Consider the following 22,947-nt stretch of genomic DNA (forward strand, 5'->3'; position numbering starts at 1 on the left):
CCCCCGCCCCGTCCCCTCAGGGCCGCCGGTACCTCTCGGAGTCGCGGCCGTCGAAGAAGACGAAGTCGCCGCTCTGGACGCACTTGGCGCAGGTGAGGCGGCGGCGCGTGGTGTTGCAGAGCGGGCACCGCTCCACCGCCACGTACAACCCCTCGGCGTCCTCCTCGGCACCCCGCAGAACCGCCGGCCCGGCCCCGGCCCCGGTTTCGGCCCCGCCGCCCTGCCCGCCGGGCTGAGGCCGGCAGCCGCTGGGAGACGCCATGATGGGCTCCCCGCGCCGCCGGTCACGTGGGACTTTGTTTTCGGCCAGGGGCATTGTGGGAAGCGGGCGGTGAGGCGGCGGAGGGCGGCCCCGGGTCCCTCCGCCGGGCAAAGAAGTAACGAGGGCGGCTTTGAAAAGAAATAAAACATTTCCTTCTTCTGTCTCGGAGCCTGGCTGCCTGCAGCACCTGCGGAAGGAAGGAGGGCTGCCCCCTTCCCTGCTCCCGGAGGAGGAGAGGGTGGGCGAGCAGTGGTGCAGGGCCTGCCCCACAGCAGGCAGGGCGGCCAGCCCAGCTCCACGGCCCCCTGCTGAGGAAATTGTGCATTTTTCTTAAAAAAAAAAATGCAGGCAGCACCCACGGCAGATCTGCCATCATGCTTACTAAAGTCTACAGTACGCAGCATGGTTGTATTCTGCTTCCCAGGGTGCTGGGTGTTTGCGTGAACCTCCCACAGGCGCTGCTGGCTGTAGCCCAGGAGAGGCATCGTTTGACTTCCCAGTGTAAGACACCCTGACCAGTACCAGGGCACTACTGGTGGGGCTCCAACTGCAGTCCTCCTCATTGCAGTCCCAAGGCGGCCATCTGCACCAGGGACAGCCAGTAACACTGCTGCATGGGCCATGTATACTAATCAAAGTCAGTCCCTACATTTACAGTAATATCAAGAACAGTTTGGATAAGAAAAGTGGCAAATATTGAGATGCATCGCTAAGTGACAGACTAGTAGGTTTCCTCACCCCAGCCTCAAGGTTGAAGCCAGAATCAGGAGTTAGATAGATATGATCAATGAGTATGTAAAAGCAGAGAGCCAGTCCTCTGCATCAGGGTATAGTGGGAAACACCAGGCAAGTAAAAGAGAGTCCACACAAGTCAGAATAACTTAAAGCAATATCCCCCCCTTCCAAAAAAACCAAACCCAAACAAAAACATGTCCCAGTTTAAAAAACAACAAACATAATCCCAGCCTGTATTGTTTCCCCTTCCTAGTGTACTTACGTGCTACAAAACACTAGCATGAACAGCACTATGTAGGCAGAACAAAGACAGTTGTTTTTAAGACAAGAGTTACCATAGCAAACATTAATCAGTAGATCCATGAAAAGGCAAAGCTCATTTCTTATCTTGAAGACTTTATCCATAGTTTTAAAGAGCATTAACTTTACTGATGAAATTATGTAGCAAGCTCTTCATTAAAATGCAATTTCTTAAAAGAGGGCTCATCTTAAACTTTTTCCAGCATCCCAATAAAAGCAGGTTGTTTTTCATTTGCAAAAGATTATTGTAACTCAAGCTTATCAGCTATTACAGTTACAGTGCAAATAAAAGTCCAGCCCATAGCTGTGGAAAGTCTACAGTGTTAGAAAACAAACAGAAGAGTAAGCCTCTGTTTAGAATAGATTTGAGTGTGGAAATCCACAGTTTGACTGTGACAAAGAATCCGATAACATAGTTAAGACAAGTTTATCATAAGGAAGCGCATGAAGTTTTTCAAACTTTTTCCAGAGGAGCAGAAAGACAGTTATAAAAGCACTTGTGAGACACATTGCAGACACAGAAGTTGAAATCACGCCCTCACCGAATCAGAAATAAAACTTGTGACAGCAAAACTAAGGCCAGCAAGACTATGACACCCCATTCTGTATTAAGCCGTTGCCCATATTGTGTATTTCCATCAAGGACAGAGGTAGCTTTTGGCCTGGGTTGCACTTAAGTCATCTAACAGCAACCTCTAGTGGCTCAGGGAGTTTCCTGACAGATCTGTCCCATCTTCAGCAGGAAACAAGGGGAGGACATAAGACAAACCCCAGCAGCACCGAAGCCCTGTTCTGGAAAAAGAAACTCCAACAAACTTGCTTCCAGAGAATCATAGGAGGTACCAGAACAGTCAAGGGACAGTCTTTGCACTGTTCCTAGTCACATCACCAGTCTGAGCAGGACGCTTTTGCAAATGACACCTTGAGTTCACTTGGAGATGAGACATAAAGTATAAGAACCCCACTGTATTTTCCTCAAGTCCATTTTAAAGGCAGTTCCTAACCGACATGTTTTTGTCTGGGCCAAGCAACAAACTCCCATCATCTGAGGGGACTTCAGTAATACAAGTGGGTACCATTTTATTAAAATCTAATTTGTGTCATAACAAATTAGATAATTTGCTTAGTTAGCCCTCTACCCACAGACTTCCTACATATGTTCCAGCACTGCCAGGGGCCTTGAATATCTTCTCTGTAAAAGGAGTACCAACACCATTACACACAAGTGTTTGTCCAACTGGTAGGATCAGAGGGATTCAACAGATGTCCTCTGCAATCACTGTCTTCAAAACACTGAAATCAAGTCATGCTGGATTTTGTAAGCTATACTGTAGACAAAAATATATTTTGAGTTTAAACATGAAAATACAACATCACAGGAGCTAGGTTTCAGTACACTTAAAGCTGAGGATTTTGATAAAGCTAGTTTGAACTATAGAGTTGATTCACCTGTTTAACAGGGGAAAAAAAGACACATGGTTTCTCTTACAAAATACTTAAGTGACACCTTAATATGCATTCTATTAAAAGTACATCCATTTGGCAAATTTTTCAGCTTGACAGAAGTTGTCAGAACTCAAGTGGGTTACAGACAGCTAATCTGAAAGAAAAAAAACATTTCACAAACTATAGAAAGGCATCAGCATTTACAGCATTCAGAATGGCATCGTTTGCTTAATAAGCCACAACTATTCAGTTGGGTCCAGGAATACCCTTGCTTCTGATCCATGGATAGTAATACAAACTCATTTATTATTCTTAGTTGCTTTATGGGCCATGTTATGATGCTTTCTTGAAAGCTTTTAGAATGGGGTAGATGTTCTCAAATGCCTCATAGATTTCAGAACGCTCTTTTGCTCCTAGAAAAAGACATTAAGGAAAAAACATGTTAAGAACTAACAGAGTGTTGGGAATAACTGAATGCAGCTCAAACCTAAGATTACAAACCATGAAGAAACACAGGAGTTTAAAGGCAACTTACTATTAAAGGCAGAATTTTTATCATACTTCCAAGCCAAACCATTCTATGATTCTAGGTGGCAGAAGGGACCTTAAAGACCATCTGGTTCCAACCCCCCTGCCATGGGCAGGGACACCTTCCACTAGACCAGGTTGCTCAAAGCCCCATCCAACCTGGCCTTGAACACTGCCAGGGATGGGGCATCCACAGCTTCTCTGGGCAACCTGTTCCAGTGTCTCACCACCCTCACAGTGAAGAACTTCTTCCTTACATCTAATCTAAATCTGCCCTCTTTCAGTTTAAAGCCATTACCCCTCGCCCTATCACTACAGTCCCTGATAAAGAGTTCCTCCCCATCTTTCTTATAGGCCCCCTTTAAGTACTGAAAGGCTGCAATAAAGTCTCCCCAGAGCCTTTTCTTCTCCAGACTGAACAACCCCAACTCTCTCAGCCTGTCCTCATAAGAGAGGTGCTCCAGCCCTCTCATTATCTTCGTGGCCCTCCTCCGGACCTGCTCCAACAGGTCCATGTCCTTCTTATGTTGGGGATCCCAGAGCTGAACGCAGTACTGCAGGGGGGGTCTCACCAGAGCAGAGGGGCAGAATCCCCTCCCTCGACCTGCTGGTCACACTTCTTTTGATGCAGCCCAGGATACAGTTGGCTTTCTGGGCTGCAAGCATACGTTGCTCACTCATATTCAGTTTTTTCATCCACTAACACCCCCAAGTCCCTCTCCTCAGGGCTCCTCTCAATCCACTCATCCCCCAGCCTGTATTTGTGCTTGGGATTGCCCCAACGCATGTGCAGGACCTTGCACTTGGGCTTGTTGAACTTCACGAGGTTCACACGGTCCCACCTCTCAAGCCTGTCAAGGTCCCTCTGGAGGAACCTCAAAGAACAATTTTTATCTTGCTTTAAGACTAGACTAGTTTTGTTTAATCTGTGGAACCAAAACAGTTGGCTACACTTGACAGGTGCAAAACATTGGCTTTGGAAAAGAAAAAGCAACTGAGAAAAGCCATGGTGTTATCTGCTTAACAGTAACAGCTCTGCCTGTTGATAAGGTAAGGGGAAGATAGAAACAAGAAATGAAGGGCATTTATTCCAATACTGGAACTTGAGCCACAGTTTGAGAACTCCCCTCCTCCAGTTCTGAGAAGCTTTTTTATTTTTAGGCTTTCTTACAGCACCTGTGATTTCAAAGCTAGCCTTTTCCATGTTACTGCAAACAAATCTTTAATAACAAGCCTTGTACACTAACTGTATTGCAGTAAGCAGGAACATTCCTCACCAGTGACACTATTATGCTAGTACAACATACACTAGCTACAAGAAAACTGTGTTTAAATGAACTAGCAGTTGCATTAAGTGCCACTCAGGATGAATGTGTAAACCTTTCCCTCAGAACACACTTGGACATAACTAACTCATCTGCATTATTGCAACTTTTACTTTAAAAAGTAAAGTTACTTTCAAGTTACTTTCTCGATTAGGGAAAATACCTCACAGCTCAGCAAATGCAGTTTTGTCATTACAGTTGGGCCCAGTGTTCACAGATGAGGACTTACCTTAGTCCTTCTGGGCAGGCTGCACACTCAAGGGTGTTGCAATTAGTGTGCCCAAACCCACAAGTATCAGTGGAATGGAACTGGCCACTATGATTTTACTGGACCCAAGAAGGTGGGGGGACATTGGAGGGGGAAGCATTTAAGCTTTGTACCGAATGCCTTGTTCTTCACTTAGGCAGAGCTCATTCATGATTACGAGAATCTCTGGCTAAGGCAGGCACTTCTCTTGTCTTTCACATACCTCAAAGCTGTGTTGCAAATATACATACAGTGCTCAGCTCCTCTGGGAACAAGTGCCATTTACCTTTCAGTACATCTGAATAAAAGTATTTTCACAAGCTTTACAAAAGAATGTGTTAGGAACATACACTCAGTAATTCAACTTTTTTGACGTGGGATCTGTGGTACAGATACCTCCTGAGCACGCTTACTCAGCAAGGCTTTTGCCTCATGAGTGTTTTGCCAAACAGTCTGGAACAAGTTCTTCCATCTCCACCCTTTCCTGTAATAATCCCTGATGTTGTCAGTGAAGTGTTTTAAGGAGTTTGCTTCCTGACCAAGCAAATTTAAATTACTTATTGTGATATTTGTATTTAAGTTACTGTGTAGTTTCTAGCACATCAGCCTCCTGTTAGGATTCTGTACATTGACATGGGGCATTATGCTTTATATAAAATAAAGGTACTCAAGTTTAACAACATGGAAATCTGAGATGCTATATGAAGCAATATGAGATTCCAGTGCAACAATACTGATATTGTTATCTCCGGAAAACACAGATAAGCAGTAGCAGGCATTAAAAAGATCACCAAGTGGCTTTACTGTGGCTAGATAGTAGTTTAGCTAATGTTCAATTTAAACACTTTCTCAGAAGATATGGTAGCAGTTGATTACAGATATACAGAGGGAGACCACTTACCAGTCAGTACAACTTTTCCAGACACGAAGATAAGCAGCACTATCCTCGGTTTGACCATCCTATAAATAAGGCCAGGAAATAGTTCAGGTTCATAGCTGTTTCAAAGCAAGCAGGTAAGATCAGTAAAATGCAAATACTGTTTCAGTGTTGTATGCATAAAGTGCACTTTAGTTATATTAACAATAGAGTAATTAAACCCATAGACTTTAGCTAGCTACCCAGAGAAAGGCAGGTCAGGTTTTAGACATCTTCAAGAGAAACCTGGTAATCCTAGCTGGAGCTGGTAGGAGTTCTTCATGCTTACTTTTAAAGACTTCTGAGCCACTTCTGAATGCGATTTTCCATAGCACTGAAACTATTATTGTAATTTTCAAATCATACTCAAATACTTAGTCTGCAAAGAGCTCTTATCAGGAAGCATCTTGTGCAACAAAGACAAGATGACAGCCAAGTGAATCTTTAATATATATTTAGTCCCCAAATTAAATGCAAAATATTAAATGCAGTGCCAATAAAAGATAACTGAATTTTGATTTTGTCAGTGCTGAAATCATCCCTTCTTCCTCAGTGATGGCAATAACTAGTTCTGAACAAGCCCATCTTGAGGGCACAGCATGCTCATCACTTGACTACAGGTTTACTTTAAATTGATGGCTAATAGACATCTAGACAGAAAGAACCGAAGCAATATCCCAGAAACTGTATTTTCAGTTGTGTATTTTGCAGCTGCAGTCTGGCTTCACACCTGAAGGTTAGAAACCTTATCCTTGCAGATAGGCATTTGGCTGGACAGGAGTTAAGAGGCCTGCTTACTATGAAAGGTTCACAATGGAGCAAGGGCATAGATCAGGTTCAAGTAGCTTAAGAGCTGCTTCAATTAAACCTGAAGTGTTTAATCAAGACTGGCTATTTTCCTATTGACATGGTCTGCAGAGAAGAAAAATACCCACTAGGGTTTGGTATCGCACTTGGCAATAACAGGAGACTAGTAAAATTCTGATCACCAACACCGCTCAGATTAATGACAGTCTCCGGTGCGCATTGCTGATATGCAGCAGCACCGAAGATTGTGTCAATATTCACTGTCAAAGAAAGCTTTTACAAAAGAGAGTATCTTCATTAACCAACTGAACAAAGAACCCAGGAGCTTCTTGCAGTTCTTCAGCTCTTCATCTTAACCAGGTCTAATGTGCACCTAATTTACCCCAGAAGTGACTTGTGACTTGAACACTTGTGTAGTATGCTCACAGTTGCAAGGTTTCTAAAGCTGGCGTTTATAGTGTCCCTGCAAGGAGAAAGCAGCGAACACCACGCAGGAGGGCAGTTTTAGAAGAGCCCTTTACTGTTGGATTGTGTCAGTCATGGTTTCAAGCACTGGAAGCTTTACTGCTAGCTGCTGTATGTCATCCTGGCAGTCAAGCACAGGGTCATTTTGGCCTGTGCCCCACTCCGAACAGGAGTTATTGCAGAAGATAAACCTTACTATCTTTATTGTAACACATGGCATCTACAGCCACTTCATGCTGGCTGAACAAGCGAGCATGTCTTTTGGTGAGAGAAAGACATGCTTGATATTCAGTATCCAGTTAATTATTATGCTCTTCTGCTAGGCTTGTACAGCCTCAGGATTTGAGTCTCTTCACAGCTTACAAAGACACTGCTCCAAGTTGCATGGGGTTGTAACCCTGACTTCCACATACCTGCTGAACTGCGGGTGAGTGAGAACCAAGCCTTCCAGCCGGATGGGGAACCTCACATCACAGCTCCCAACCATATTCTGTATCTTGAAGTCCAGGAACTTGGCAGGGAACCCAAGTTTCTGCACCACGCGTGCATACTTCCTGGCTGCAAGCCGCGATTGCTCTTCACTGAAGGAAGAGCAGAAAGGAAAAGCAGCTTCGATTAGTGCTTTCTTCTGCTCTCAAGATGGAAGTCAGTTTAGAGCCACCACCATGCTAATCTGTGCTCCAGAAAAAAAAGATATGCTGCTCAAAATAGCAAGCCTCTGTCCCCAGAACCACATCAGTGAGCTAAAGGGAATAAAACACTTTGTAATTCACTTTCCTGTGGTTTATTTGAACACATTGGAGCATATTGCATCACCCAGGAGTTCCCCTCTTCAGGGGTTTCTCAGTTCCTCACAACAGCTTCTCAGAAATGATCCAAGAGGTAGACTGCAGACACCGGTACAATCATCTAGCTAGTTGGGGTGGTGGTAGGGGTTGGAGAAGGTATCCTAAGCTGTAAGTTAATGCATTATCTCATTGACAGTTTAGGCACATAAAAACCAAGGCAGCTGCTGAACTTGAGGAAAAGAGCTTCAGAGTACAGAAATAAGCTTTGCTTTTCTCCAATTCCCATTTTCTCTAGAGGCAGATGTGTTGACTGGTGAACACAGACACTGAAGAGAGACTTGACAGACACAAGTTATGTCCTAACTCACTTTAAAGTCAGTGAGAAATGCAAATAACCCCTTAACAATTCCTGGGCACTTTAGCAGCTTTTCTGCTAGTGTCTGCTCAGCTCAATCTATATTCAGGGACAGAAGCAAGCAATTCAGTAATTACTAAACTGGCATCATGAAGAAAGCTAGGCATTTTTCAGCATCAGTGCTTCATTTTTTTCTTGCAATTATGACAGCCCTTTACTAGATAATTTAAACAAGATTTTCTGACATTTTTCATCAGAATATAGGCGTGGCTGCAAGACCCAGACCTTCAGAGGGAAGAAAACCAAAAAAAATAACCTTTTTGCTCCTGTGCAGACGATTTTTCCTGAACTGAAGATGAGGGCTGTTGTTCGTGGTTCCCTGATTCTCATGATGACAGCAGCAAACCTCTACAAATACAGAAGAAGACCTCACAGTCTAGCTGAGGGATTTAGCTGGTCTGTATTTCTGTTCATTCTTTCAAGAACTGTCACTTTCAAAGCTCAACACAGCATGCATTTGCTTTGTAAAAGCATTTATTTACCAGCCTGAAGTTATTTTCCACTCCCCTAGGACCAGGGGAGTTAAGACTACAGTCACAGGACCACTGCCTTGTCCCTTACATTTTTTGTTGAGCAGTTTGGAGTCACTTACAGAAAGCCCATTATTCCCAGTGATATTCTAGTCTAGGCCACTTGCTAGTAGTATCAGGTAATACCAGTTTGACTCCAGTAATTATCTTTCCTTCAGCCACAAGTTTCAGGGCAGATCTTTCCTCCCCGCTAGTGAGGGCTGCTTGAGCTATTTCAGCTGGAGGTAGCTGGCCACAGGTGGGAGAGTTCATCTCCTTTCTTAAATAGCTTAGTAACATCTCATTGCTCTGGCTTTATTAAAAAAAAAAAAAAAGAAGAAAGAAAATCTCCTTGTGGTCCCCTGTATGTATTTTAATTTAACAGGCCCAAATTGCAGATTTTTATGACTTTCCCCTGTGGGTCAAGACAGCACTATTAGAAAAAGTACAAAGCTCATGGTGTGTATTAGAATCCATCAGCACTAAGAAAGGGAAGCGAGGGTAAAGCTTTGAGTCCTTAAGATTTACCTTTGGGTTATACTCTGCATTTCTGGCACGCAGAGCTATGTTCTTCAGATCTAGTTTACAAGCCAAGTTTACAGTCGACACTATATTCCTGAGGAATGAGAAAGGAATTTTCTTACTGCAAGAGCAAACCACTGCAGAGCCAACCCCCAACATTATCAGCTTAATGTGAGGTCACACTCCAATTAATAATTGCCATCAACTAATTTCCTGCCTACCTCTTTCCCACTCTAGCATTAAGCTACTTTTGGCAAAACTTAAGTAATTCAATACCAAAATTACAGTTTGAGATATAACAAGGTACAAAATTATTAGTCCCTGAATACTGAGTTTGTGTGACTTCCAATAACTACATTACTGAAGTCTTTTACGGCTTTGAATGGAACCATTACTGAGTGTTTACAGAGTTACTACAGCACTCAAGGTAGGTAAGGGTATGTTATTCTCTACAGGTATAAACTACTCCATAGTTGCTCTAGCCTAGACAGGACAGGATCTTTTAATGAGGCCAGAATTTCTCACACTTCTTTTCATGCCCCTTTCCCTTGCTCAGAAACCTTCTCAGAAAAGCAGACTCACATCTTTAAACCCCTGGAGTCTGCTGTCATCCTTAACATTCTCCTTGCTGGAAGAAATCCTCCTTTTCAAGTATTTTTGTCTTTTCATCCTGCAGACTGAAGTAACTAGCAGTACATACTATATATAAATAATTTCTACCAAACACTTCTCTCTGAGAGACTTCATCTCCTGTCTCCCAGAAGAGACTTTTCCCCCTTAACAAGCCAGAGGCATTTCAGATACTTGCTCACCCAGCAGATTTATCAAGTCACTCTCCACTGTTTTGCTAAGCTGTGTATGGCTCTGTGCCATTTCCATTTTTGCATTGCACTGATCAGCACAGTATCCAGTTGCCTTTCAATATCATCAGTTCATTTGCTCCATATCTCCTCAGAGAGGAATAACTGCCTCCCTAGTTTTTTGGGTGGGCTTATTTAAGACCAAACCACACTTGCTGCATTCTCTGAGAAGTCAGAGCAGTACCTTGCAGTTTAAGCAAATCTATGGCTATATGCTACATATATAAACTTACTGCAACTGAGGAACTATGCCAGAGCTTTCCGATGCAGGTGTTACTGGTGTCATAGGAGTCATTGGTGTCATTGGAAGACACATGCCAGATGCTTCAGGAGATGGTTGAGTTGCATCTAGATAGGACAAGCTGCTTTCATCCATGAAGACGCTGCTGTCCTCATTTCTTGATATTGACCCATCAAGCTCCTTTTGTGTTTCATGACCATATTCAGATAGATTTTGTTCCTTGTTATCTTGGGTAATATCTGGAAGAAAGCTGAGATCCACAGAGAAGTCTGTAGGAAGCTCTTTGGGCTGATTAAATTGAGAACCAAACAACACATCTTCAGTTGTTTGAATTGGAAGGTCTACACCATAAGGGCTCATGGGAGTAAACAGCTGAGGACTACTTGAGAGGTCATCCTTGAATTAAGAAAAAAGTGTCATTAAGAATCATGTATTAAAATGTTTACTTTAACTGGGAGACTAAATTAAGATTAATCTTCTATTCAATGAAGTTGAAATCATTTTCCCACACACATATTGCAGTAAAGAATAGTCTTCAGATTTGAAAGCATGTTGTTTGCTTGTCTATCAGCATATAAAAATCCAGATAACTCCTATAGCAGAGATATGCATTTTCCCACCACACTTCAGAGGTAGTCTAGAATACTGTAATACCACAAATTGAGAAATACTATATACCTTCAGCAGTGACTGGAGGTACAATGTTGGCACTTTGCCCTTCACAGCCGCTGCCGTGCCTCAGTTATGCATATAACCAACATAATTGCTCACGAGTTTTTCCAAGGATGACAGCTGGCATTTTCTGGCTGGCTTTAACTCCCATTCAGTCAGTATATTACTATTTCCTCTCCCTGCTACCAGGGGACAGTGTCGGTGCTACTCTGGATTTATGCAACAGAGGGCAGCAGCTCACAGAATCACGAGCAGTTTATTCTTTCTCACCAGAGGTCACCAGACTAATTTGAGACACAGTTAGCAAAGCCAGCATCCTTTCCTGGATCAAGCATGCAACATATCTGCAAGCAAGTTCTTGCATAGCAACGTCCTTCTTTATCAGCTATTTATTATTATTAAAAGCTATTTAAGAGGCCTCATAATATTGAGGAGGCAAGAGTTTAGGAAAGGATTTATCCCCTTCTCCATTAAGGCATAAGCTTCTAGTTAGCGAAAAGCTGCTTCCAAGAAGGTGGTTTCTGCCAATACACACAGCAGGTGACAGCTTGGACTAGACAATCCATACAAGAGGTTTTGTGTTAATTTTGGCATTTTTGGGCTCGAGAGCCAAAAGGACTTGAAAAGTCCAAGCACAAATCAGAACAGGGAACAGCGCACAAGTCTGAGGCCCTCGAGTTGGCAGCAACTGCCTGAGCTCCAGTGGGAGTGGGGTTTCCAGATCACTGATTTTTCAGCCCTGAGCTAGTGCTGCTCTATGCTCTGTGCTAATCAGCTCACTTAGTAAAAGATTTCCAGGTGTCTACAGGCAAATACACTGCAAAGTGGGAGCAGAGATCTCCCTGTGTGCATGGTTGCATTGCTAAGTGAGAAATCCACCCAGTGAACCCTTACTGTCTTGAATACCAGTGTGATCAGGTCTAGCTCTGAAAGCATCATGAACACCTGGGTTCAAAACTGTTTCTAAAACTGACTTTGAGTGCAGAGCCCCCTGAGATCAGCTGGGGCAGAGTGCTGCTGACTAAGACTAGGCACTCCTTAACCCCTTGGCTCTTTGGAAAACAGGATCCAAGAGCACTATCTGAGAATTAAGAGGTCAGATACAAATGTATTAACAGTTACAAGTAACAATATACTATGGAATAACTAAAATACCTCCATTTTAAATAGATATTTTTCAAGTTAGCAACAGGGGGAGGAAGGCACAGTCTCTACAAGACCTCCACCGGGTGATTAAGGTTTAGCTGTACAGGAGCTAATTAAGGAAGTTTTGTATGAACCACAATGCAGAGAAGATGGTTCAAAAAAGCCTCATCATGAGCCTGTAGGACTACTCACACATCAGAGAACACAATAAATGTAACAGTCAACCCCCCCCCCGTCTGCGGTGTAGCTTAAATAAAGAAGCCGATGGAGTGGTACATGAGGCTGGAAGTATTAAATAGCTGTAAAACAAGTAAAAAAAGTAACAAAGTAAACTGCATAGGGTAGGTAGAAACAGAAAGGAAATCTTCCTTTCTCATTGGGTTTCCATACAACTGGTCTGAGAAAAAGCCCTTATAGGGTTAAGCGCTGGGGAAGATTGCCTTCTTGTTAGACAGATGCTCAGGGGCTGTGAAAGGGGGCACAAGACCATGTTTATATTGGGCTGGCTGCCAAGGGTTATTGCTATAGACTCTAGGTTAATTAACTTCACTGAAGGCCCCCATCAACTTCATAGCTTTGGACATCTCCCAGCAGCTCCAGGAAGGAGATTTCACACATAGATCCTGTCTGAGATCACCAAGTTTGGGGCAGCTTGAGGGGAAACAGCCCTTTTCACTTCCACTGCAGGAATCCCTGTAACCCAGGTATACATAAATCAAATCCAGCTGCTCTAAGCAACAGACTTAGATTTTTTTTCCTCTTTCTGCAGTGATATCTCACATATCTGCTGTTATCAAGTATCCCAGCAAGTCTGAAGTACAAAAAGCTCAGTAGCATTTGTAAAACTGTGGTTACACCTCACCACGTTGTATACTTTATAGGGCCATATTCAGAGGGCTTGACTGACTGCCACTAGGAGGTCTCTGGATTTAAACAGCCTGTGCTAAACCCATTTTCTGAGCTGAAAATTAGTTTACAGGATGCATGTAAAGAAGTTGTGTTCCCTGGGTGAAGGTGATGCTCAGCAGTGGAGTCCAGCCCTCTCCTAGTCCCTCGCTCTGTTGTCTCTGCAACTACCTGAGACCAGGAATGCTATTCCAAATAGAAAAAAAAAAAGAATTTCTGCAAGCATTTACCAACCAGCATGAAGAGATCCAAGCCTCCTGGCCCCTCAGTACCAACACCCCCCCAGTCCACAGGCTGGTCCTCGCAAACAGCACTGCTATAGCCAGACTTTAAACGCAGCAGCATTCCTCTTACAACAGATGAGAGCGACCTCCCCCCGCAGAAAGCCCCTCCAGGGCTCCTCCGTGCTCCCAGCAGCTCTGGATCACCACAACTCGCTACTCCTCCACACAGGACCGAAGATGGAGGCGGTTGACACCGGAGTTGAGGGACAGGCGGGAAAACCTTATCGCCGCGGCGTTGGTGGTATAGTGGTGAGCATAGCTGCCTTCCAAGCAGTTGACCCGGGTTCGATTCCCGGCCAACGCAGCTTTTTTCTTTTTTTTTTTTCCCCCCACCCTCCCTTACCTGCCCTCCGCACTGCTCCAGGTACTGCTCCAGCGGCGACACACGATCCATGGGTATAGCCACCCACCCCACCCAGGCTCCCCAAACCCCCCCCGGGCCCGGTTTTAACCCCGAGGGGCGGCACTGGGGGCACGTGGGGCTCGTTAGGGAGCAAAGCCCAGCGCAGCTGATCCCCGCCGGGTATGATTTTTACCCCCATCAAACAGCCTTATGAGCTTTTCACCTGCCCTTGGCAGGGTTTGCTCCATCTTGTGCAAGGGCTGGAGAAATCAGGGTGGTCTCATATGCTTTACGTGAGCCTACAAGCACAACCTGCTCCCCTCTGCGGGGCTGAAGATAAATGGGGAGTCGGAGCTGCGGCTTAAACCTTGCTAAGATAATGCTTCACTTCCAGCTGGTGCTTTTTAGCGAGCAAGTGTAATGTGCCCTTAATTTCTCCCACCTTCCTCATTGACTGCAATAAGGCACACCTGGTCCTTTGAGAGCAGCCCCAGTCCAAAATTATAAGCCTCAAACTTAAGGGCATTGCAATGAAATGGCCTGTTCTCAGCTGGGTCAGCATTGCTAACGCAGCTTTAAATTGCTAACACTGCTTTAACTCCTTACGTTTGCTGCTGTCCTCCCCTTGCAGACATTTTCCCCGGCTGGTGTCTCTGTTTCTGCCGCTCACGAGTGATGATTTAAGGCCATTCCCTCTTTGAAAGACTCAGGCGCGGAGAGTCCGAGCGTGCCGCAGCGTGTTCCCAGGAGGGACTTCGCGTTGTGCCTCGCTGATTGATGCTGCGGGAGTCTCACGCGGCCGAGGCGGCTCGGCTTGGGCACTGCTTGACTTGATGCCAGCGGTCGCTGTCTGACTTGTTCCTTCTCTCCCGTCCTGTCACTGCACGGTGACCGATGGATGGGTTTCTGTGAAGTCACAGCTGGGGATGTGTCCCTGTCCCTGTCTGGGCTGGTGGATGTGCTGACTGCTGTGATCAATGCACCTGCTAGACAGGACTTTGATTTCTGCTGTGAGATTTGTTTGCAAACAGCTAGCTGAGCTGAAGAAACCCTTTGGAAGAAGATGTCAAAGCCCAGGCACGCAGCAGGCCTTTGGAAGGCACTGGCAGGCTCTTCTCGCTGCCCCAGAGGTGCAAAGGTTTAGATTAGTATCCTTTATCCGTGGGGCAGAGTGTACGTGGCTGACGAGCATCCTTCCCTCCTGAAGGAGGAGTCACTGAATTCAACGCAGGGATGGCGCTGAGTTTGGTTTGTCCTCGCTGCGACATCTCACGGGGACAGGAGATTTGCCCTCCGCCAGTGTGTGAACGCTATTGCTGTGCTTAAGTTGGGAAGCTGGAGTATTGTGGTGGCCATGGTGTTTCCCTGGTGTGGCCCTGTCTGTAGCATTGCAGCTGTAGTGCTACGAGTTTCCTCAACTAATGAATCCTTTGTTGCAATGCAGAACCCCCTGGAGATGAGATATATTCATCCTGTAGCTCCTGGGGGCTGATTTGTCTGCATTTTGGGAACCTGAGATGGAGAGGTCAAACCATGGTGTTTAAGTGAGAGAGGCTACAACAGAGATGAACATAAAATACAAATCTCTCAATATTGGCACTGCTTCTTGCCTTGGATAGGGGCATCCTGCAAATGGCACGGGCACCAGGGGGGAAGCAATGTGATTTGGGGCAAATCGCGGAGTTTGGTGCCTCTTCTGTTAAATGGGTGTAAGATTGTTTACCCATCTTGAGGCGGAGAAGAAAGGAAGATGTTTAGAAAGCTGAGAGAAGGTGTCAAGAGTCACATCGTGTGGGCGATTCCAGTTCTCAGGGTTGCTTTCATGTCAGGGAAGGGTCTTCTGGATGCTGCCCAAGGGAGGGGAGGCACGGCTGTGCCTCCGGCGGGCTCCGTGCCCACAGCCTCCTCCTCGAGGCTGGGCATCTACTCGTGGTGGATGATGGGGATCCCCAATGATGGGGATCCCCAATGATGGGGAGGCCCAGGTAGTGGGAGGTCCAGAGAGCAGCAATCCAGCGAGCAGGAGGCTCCGAATCCCTGGGCTTCCCCCTCCCTGAGTCTCCCAGTCTTTGGGTCTCCCCTTCTTAGTCATCAGAAGCATCATCCTCTCTCTGCTGCGAGGTCGTGTTCTTCCTTCCTTCTTCGGCAGGGGACTGTGACCCACGTCATCAGTTGGACAGATGTTAATTTAAAATGTGTCACTTGGAACTCCTGAGGCTTACCTGCTTGGTTTCTGATCATCCAGGTCAAATCACATTAGAAAGAGCAACTATTTTTCCCCTTCCCAACTTAAAAAAGATTATTTCCGTCTCAAGCTGCCTTTTTTTTTTTCATTTTTTTATTCCCTTTGGAAAGCAGCAGCTGCCCGGAGCCAGGCCAAGGTGACTCATGAGCAGGACTGCTCAGAGCAGGGAAGGAGCTACGCTCCCTCCTGCACGCTGGAGGCAGCCATTACGCACATCCCCGAGCTGCGGGAGCCAGTTATGGGTTGATGAGTCATCCAAAGTGCATAGTTACTGTAATGATGAATTGTCATGAGTCTTAATTAGCAAATTAGTTAATTTTACTTAGAAAGTTGATGATTAGTACAACAGTGAGTGCTTTGTGCATTCTTTGTAACAGTCATTCAATATTGTTCATCCTTGGATAACTAATTGGAGAAGACTATTCCACAGAGCTTCTACTAGCATTCCTGTATCTGCTCTTAAACATTTCTGTAGCAGACATTCCTGCATTACCTGGATGCTGTGATCTGGTCATGGGATGGGCCTAATCACAGGAGACTTCCAAAAACCTGGAAAGGACAAGGAGCAAGTCAGTAAGGAAGCTCTCCCCTTTTTATTCATTAGTGCTCTCAACAGCTGCCTTCTATTATAGCATGCCGTAAATGCCTTGCTGCTTGCTTTGAAGTTGGTTAATCTGGTCTGGCTTTATCTTATCTTTTTCAGGAGCCAGTTTGGGAATTAAAAACTCGTGACTGACAACATTCTGCTTTCTGCTCTCCTGAGCTTTATGCTAAACTTTTATAGCTGTAATTGTCTCAGAAGAGTGTAGCTTGTCTCAGGTGTAGCTTGCATCTCCCGGTGCCCTCGCTGCCTGCAGCGTTAAAGCCCTGCCTTTGGAGGAGCTAGAAGAGCAACTGAGAGCAGGATCGTGTTCCAAGAAAAGAGCAATATATTATGCACAAGATGTCTCTGATTGCAGCACCTTCCAATTATGCCAGGACTCTACACTTCTCTATCAACAGCAGAATCCAAGTCTTATGGTGAAGGTGATTCCTTCCGTTTGGTTTAGCCCTGTTTCGGTCCCTGTGCCTTAATTCCCTTCTTGCCAGGGACGTAAATAGAGTGAGGTGCTGAGGAGGACCCCAAAGTGGGGTCAGAGAGAGGAGCAGATGAGCTGTAGCGAGGTCGGTGGGCTCTGCAGGAGTGAAGGACCTGCATGGAGCTGGCAAGGCTTTTGAGAAGCAGCTGCAGCCCAAAAGGCAACTTGGAGGTAGGTGCTGGAGTACCTTTGGTCTGACAAGTGAGACTATCGCTCTCTCATACTTATTTATCCCATAATACTCCATTCTAGATGTGATCAATGCTTGTCAGTGTCAGTAGGTACTGGATTTGTTGCCAGGGAAGGAAAGAAGCCACCATGACTACTCACTGAGTAATAGTGAGTAATTTGACTTTTAATTGTGGATCATTAGGTGTATCATCATTAAGTTATGGTGCTGTAAATACGAACAGAATCAGGTCCATTAGATTTGATATTTGGTTCTAATCTGCCCCTGTGTAAATCAGGAGTAACCCTCTTACAGAAGTGAGGTTACAATGACTTGAAATTGGGTCAGAATCTAGTTTAATTTTCCAAGTTTACTGGGTGATGGGAAGAAGGGCTGTAACTTCCCATTTACCCCCTAGTGCCATGTGTCCCTCCCTGTATCGGATGATGCAGCCTGGGTCACACAGTAGTAAGGCTGCCTCTTCTTTGTCCCAGTTAAACTGGGGCTCTCTTATTCCCTAAAGAGGACAGTAATGGGGGATTCGGCACTCTTTGTAAACATTAGTGGACTCCTAGCATTTGTTTGCTAATGCATGCACCTTCCATGCTTGCTGGCAGAGACCAGCGTGAGGTCAATGCTCAGCGTGCATTGACTTCTGGACCAGGAAAGAAAGTCACTTCTGTCAGATGGAGAAGGGGTAAACTGGCTAGAAAAGAGCCATTTTTTTCTGGCTTCTACAGCACTATTATGTGCAATGAAGACACTAACTGCCCCCGTGTCAGAGAATTGCTGAGAACCAGACCCAGAGAGGATTGCCAAATCCTCCACTGAATGCCAGAGGAAGCACTGTAAGTAAAAGTCATCTGTCTCAACTGAAAGGCTGAATGGTGACTTTAAGACTATACAGCTAACTTCATTTAATTTTCCTATCTGTGCAAATAAACAAATCACTTAAACTAAGGCATTCTGTATGTTGTTTGCATAGAAATCCACTCGTCCTGGCCCAGCCGCGCTCTTAAGCCTTGTACTGCGGTGTGGGGGAGAGCACATTGGTCTATTTTTATTTTTCATTCTGTGTTGCATGTAAAATATGGCCAGAAAAGGGGGAGATGGGGGGCTTTACACATTGGCTGCCACCTTAATTGCAGCCGAGCAATTAATGGCTACAGCTTTCTTGGACAGCTCCTCCATGAATGTCACACACAAATACATCTGACGCCTGGGTTCAGGAGTATTCTTCCATGCTTTTTGTTAAGTCATCTTTCTAATTTTTGTGCCAAATGGTCTGCCTAAATTGAATTGCATTTAAATGAGGTGAGCGTGCGATGGATCATCTGACTGCTGCTGTTTCCCTCCAAGTTTTGTGACAAATCACTCTAATGCAAACACCGTGTCTCACACCTTGAACTTACTGCTGCAATTAAATACTCATCCTTTAAGCCTTATCTCAGAAAGACAATATAGTAATAGCACTCATGCGTGTTTGCACAGAAAAGCAGAGAAATGTGCATATAGCAGATGCTAACAGACCTCTACTAATTCAGGTTGCAGGGGTTGCAGTAATGTTGAAGATATGAGCAATGGCATTAGCATGTCTAGGACCTTCAGAACAAGCTCTCCAGGAATTAGAACATATACTGTGATGCCTTCACTGCTGTGACAGCTGAGTTATGCCACCACTAGAGTTTTTACTAGCTTATTGTATAGGGGAGGACAACTAAATACTATGCAAATACAATGAGCCAAGGAAGAGTGCTGACCAGTCACTGAAATCCCCGTAAAACTTAGTTTTGTCTGAGTGATCAGCCAGATGTAATGACTGACATGGGAATGAGTCCGCAGGGCGCACAGCCTGGCGATTAGTCAGTTCTCATTACCTCTTCCTCCAATTAACAGCAAGCAAATCAGCACTCCTGAGTGAACGAGGACCTCAGGAGAAACTAGACATCCCCAAAATGCTGCCAGATGTCAGCAGAAGCTCCGATCCCCCCCGCCTTGACCTTTTTGTACTTTTAACACACATAATTAACTGTTAACGCAGTCATGTTTCTGTCAGTCTAGCCCTTCGCCCATGGTCTGCCAATAAACGCGGTTAGCTTAGGCATGACGAAGGAGTCCGTGCCCAGCTCTGCCGTCGTGTGCTCCTGCACTTCATCTCATTTCCATGCCTGTCCCAGCCAAGCAGGAATCCAGCCTGAGATCCCTTTCGGTACAACCTCATCCCTCCATTTGGATCTTTCTCGTTCCTCATCGCTGTCTTTGCAGTTTCTGTTGTTAATAAGTTTTCCCTTGAACGGGTTATGGCTTTAGACTGTGGACATCATGCTTTCTTATACCATAGCTTTTATGCTCAGTGTATAGAAGTGGAATATGAGTTAATTTTCCCCATATGATCCAAGATACTCTTATGGAATATTTTTTATGTATTTTTGGTGTCTGCAGGCTGTGGAAGAAGCTAACTTGTCACAGTGCCCTTCTTTATAAAAGTTTCATTTTTCCCCCCCCTTTTTTTTTAACTTCAGTTCACTTACCTGCGACTTGTCAGAAATAATTAAATGCTGAGATTGCTTTGGCCTCCCTTCAATGGGCATTTACCCAACTCATAAGTACAAGAGTTGCTCCCCTGAGCTCTGTTTCCACTCAGACCATTTGACAGGGCTCAGGTAGAGTTGCTGAGGTACGCTCGGCAGCGCTTTGAGGAAAATGAGAAACACAGCTGGGCATGTGTTTGGGAGGGTCCTAAGTTTGCTGTTTTTTAAAACCCATATTGTGTTGCTCAGATCCATTAGGTTTTGCCTATTAACATTAAAAATACTCACATTTATCCCCAGGTATTTTTACAGTCCCCTTTACTCCCAAATTGGCACAGGCAATGCTGCTATCCAAAATAAATGAAGTGTGTGAAGACGGACAGTTTAAAGGCGTTGAGGAATGCCGCTGTTTCAGACCTCTTACATCTCACTCAACTCTCACCTAATTTGTTAATGGGTATGTTTTTCCGTGTAGGACAATAATGCTTTTCTCTGTGACGTTTTATAAAGGACCTTCTAAACCTCCTTTTGTCCCTTTGGGTAAAATCAGTTGAATTGACTTCTTTTCTGGTGCCTTTCTATTTTCTCTAGAGAATCCGAGTTGGTTCTTAACCCTTTCTCTCCTCCAGGCCTTATGAACAGCATGATAGAAAACCTTAGACATCTTACGAGTCCGGAGACAACATGGGCAGGTGGTAGGTTCACTAGGGACAGGCTTGTCACTATCTAAAAAGATTGGCTATATAGGCGAAGAGAATAATATTTGCTCATTTTAAGTACGAGGAGCTAAAACAGCAGCTCTCAGAGGGATGTACGGTGAGTTTGTGACACCGCCGGGAATTGTCGCTGGATCTCCTGGGGCATGGTCGATCCTTACGCTGTTTGCAGGACGTCTCCTCGGACCCAAGGATTTGCAAACGTTTCCAAATCTACACAGCCACCCTTGGGACGCACCAGTGGTGGCAAACCGGGAGAGAACAAAGATCCACTCTGGCGTGACACTCATTACACCAGGCAGGCGGCCGCATCCCTTGCGTAGCTGCAGACAAAATACTTTAATATTAACTTACTCTGCGGTGGCATGAACAGCTGGGATGGTTCCTGTGCTCTTTGATTTACCTCGACAGGCTCTGAGCCTGTTTGCTGCACATTTCCTTAGAAGTTTGTCACAGCCTGACACGCGGCGTTCCCGTGATGCCTCGCAGAGCTCAATCAATGTCCTTCCCTGGCTGCGGGAGGAAAACATGCTGAGCCAGCCGTGCAGGCTGCTTCGGCGGTGGGATACCTTATCCTCATGCTGAAAGAGCCCTCGGAGCAGAAGGTCTGTCTGACTTGCAATTTCTCCCCCCCTCCTCCACCTCTCCTTGCATACTGTTTCTCTTTGCTACCCATCCTGCTACGTTTCAGGTGAGTTACAGGTCTGCGCTTAGGAGGGGCATTGCATTGGTGTTGCAAATGTTTTTTTGGAAAGGAGAATATCTTCATTCCATAGGTATTGATGAAGAAGAGTATTAATTTAAAACCTGCTATAGATTAATGTAGAACAGCATAAATAGCAACTGGGTACTACGAATGACGAATGGGTGAAAGGATTTGAACTGTCACTGTGATACCACCCAGGGAGTGTTTTACAGGAGTCGAGGTATTTTCTGGTCATTTCCTCATTTGCTTTGCTTAATGATACCCACCCAATCTTAAAAAAATCATCTTCTGCTAGGATGCTACCAAGAAAGAGGAAGAATATTTGAAACTTGCTTTGAAACAGTACTCCTGATGTTGATTCAAAGCATGGTTATTATTCTGCTGCTCGGAAAGCTGCTTTTCTGCCCAGCTTCCCTGTGATCCCTTTAGCTACATCTGATACTGAAGGCTTGAAATCTCTAGATTAGAAATGAAATTCCAACTCTGTGGCCCAGACCTGATGACCCACTGGAGTCACAGCAAGTAGGTTTTCCTTCAGAGTGAGCTCTTCCAGCTAAAGCTGTTGCTTTTCGGTCAAGATTGAACTCTTTTGGAGGAAAAGATAATTAAAGCCCTGCTTTAGAGGAATAAGAGTAATTAGTGACTTGAAAATGAGCAGGGATTATTCAGACTGATCTTGCAAGGGTTTAGGTGCTTGTTTTATTCCGCTTGCATGTGTTAGCACATAGGAAAGTTGGAAGAGCTCTGTCTTGGGCTGACGAGGGATTTAGGGTGGCCGTGACCACGGCCAGAGGCGATGAGCCGTGCGGTTGGGACGGCTGGGTGAGATGCAGCACTTATGGCATCAGACGGCAATCGCCGCTGCTACGCTGGGTATAAACTGCAGCATTTCAGGAGCGGACGCGTGTGTGGCTCGGGTGTCTGGTGTCGGAACAGCAGCCTGGGGAAGGAAGGAAAGGGGTTTCCCTCTGGGATTTCTCATGGAATTTCCATTTTATTTTGCAAATGTGAAAGCTGAGAGCGACTAGTCCCAGGCCTGTGCAAGGAGGTGAGGACTGAAGAGTCTGAAGGGAAACTGTCAGAAGTCATGATTTAAGTCTGATCACTCTGAAAATGTCAGTCACTGAGATGGGCACTGAGTTGTCTGGGTGTCTTTAATTGTGCTGCTCATAGTTGGTCCTCTTTTGAATGTGAGGAATTCCTTTTTTGAATTGAACAGCACAGTCTTAAACCCCGTTTTGGGCTTTTCAGTGCTCTATTACAACGGTGAAATCCAGAAATGGAAGGTGAATGCAGTTTATAAATAAACAGTTTTTTCAGTGAGCTGTGAAACAGCTTCTAACAATTCACTTTATTAGCTGGATTTTTGTCAGTACAAAACGTGACCATGATCATCTCAGCTTAATTAAAAACATATATACGTTGTGATAGTGTGTGGATTATGTGGAGACTTGTATTAGCCTGACAGATTTTCATACTGATTACTTACAATGTCACGGCTTAGACCGTTTTTTTTTATTATGAGCCTTTATTCTTCTCGCAAGAGTTTCTAGCGTCATTTCTGCTGACGGATGCTAGTTAGGACAGATGTATTTTTATTCCCTTACAGTTGGATTGGATCAAACGTCTTCTTCCATGTAGCTCAAGTTTCCGCAGTGGAGTTACTCCTAGTTTACTACTTTGAGAAGAAAATTGTAGTCATTTTTGTAACCTTCTTTAGCAGCAGTCGAAACCTTTTTCGGCACATGTGCATGTGATCTATTAATTTCCACTTCCTACCAGTT

The 22,947-nt window shown here is 44.9% G+C and overlaps 2 protein-coding genes and 1 non-coding gene across 3 annotated transcripts in view; 1 reads left to right on the plus strand and 2 right to left on the minus strand.

Moving 5' to 3' along the window:
- The window catches only part of ATG14 (autophagy related 14), a 17,559-nt gene extending 17,297 nt beyond the window's left edge, over window positions 1-262 (minus strand). Inside the window, exon 1 of the mRNA XM_010579812.1 lies at window positions 33-262. Coding sequence (XP_010578114.1) covers window positions 33-262 — 230 coding nt within the window. The remainder of the gene's footprint in view (window positions 1-32) is intronic.
- Window positions 263-3,076: 2,814 nt separating this feature from the next.
- TBPL2 (TATA box binding protein like 2) lies at window positions 3,077-13,768 on the minus strand. Its single transcript, XM_010579813.1, has 7 exons — window positions 13,720-13,768; window positions 10,359-10,770; window positions 9,272-9,359; window positions 8,491-8,582; window positions 7,445-7,612; window positions 5,745-5,839; window positions 3,077-3,156 (listed from the first exon to the last, which is right to left on the minus strand). The coding sequence occupies exons 1-7, from the start codon at window positions 13,766-13,768 to the stop codon at window positions 3,077-3,079; spliced, it is 984 nt and encodes a 327-aa protein (XP_010578115.1).
- TRNAG-UCC lies at window positions 13,607-13,678 on the plus strand. The gene has a single exon. It is a non-coding gene; the product is annotated as a tRNA-Gly (tRNA).
- Window positions 13,769-22,947: the final 9,179 nt, after the last annotated feature.

Source organism: Haliaeetus leucocephalus, unplaced genomic scaffold (genome assembly GCF_000737465.1).
Source record: "Haliaeetus leucocephalus isolate CR32 unplaced genomic scaffold, Haliaeetus_leucocephalus-4.0 Scaffold678, whole genome shotgun sequence".
NCBI classification, from domain to species: Eukaryota; Metazoa; Chordata; class Aves; order Accipitriformes; family Accipitridae; genus Haliaeetus; species Haliaeetus leucocephalus.

Excerpts from the sequence above, each read along its gene's own strand:
- TBPL2 (XM_010579813.1), bottom strand. The coding sequence starts at position 13,768 with ATGGATCGTGTGTCGCCGCTGGAGCAGTACCTGGAGCAGTGCGGAGGG. Across the intron at positions 10,771-13,719 it reads CCTGGAGCAGTGCGGAGGGC|AATTCAAGGATGACCTCTCA; the intron begins AGGTAAGGGAGG and ends CACTTTTTTCTT. Across the intron at positions 9,360-10,358 it reads GGCATAGTTCCTCAGTTGCA|GAATATAGTGTCGACTGTAA; the intron begins GTAAGTTTATAT and ends CTCATTCCTCAG.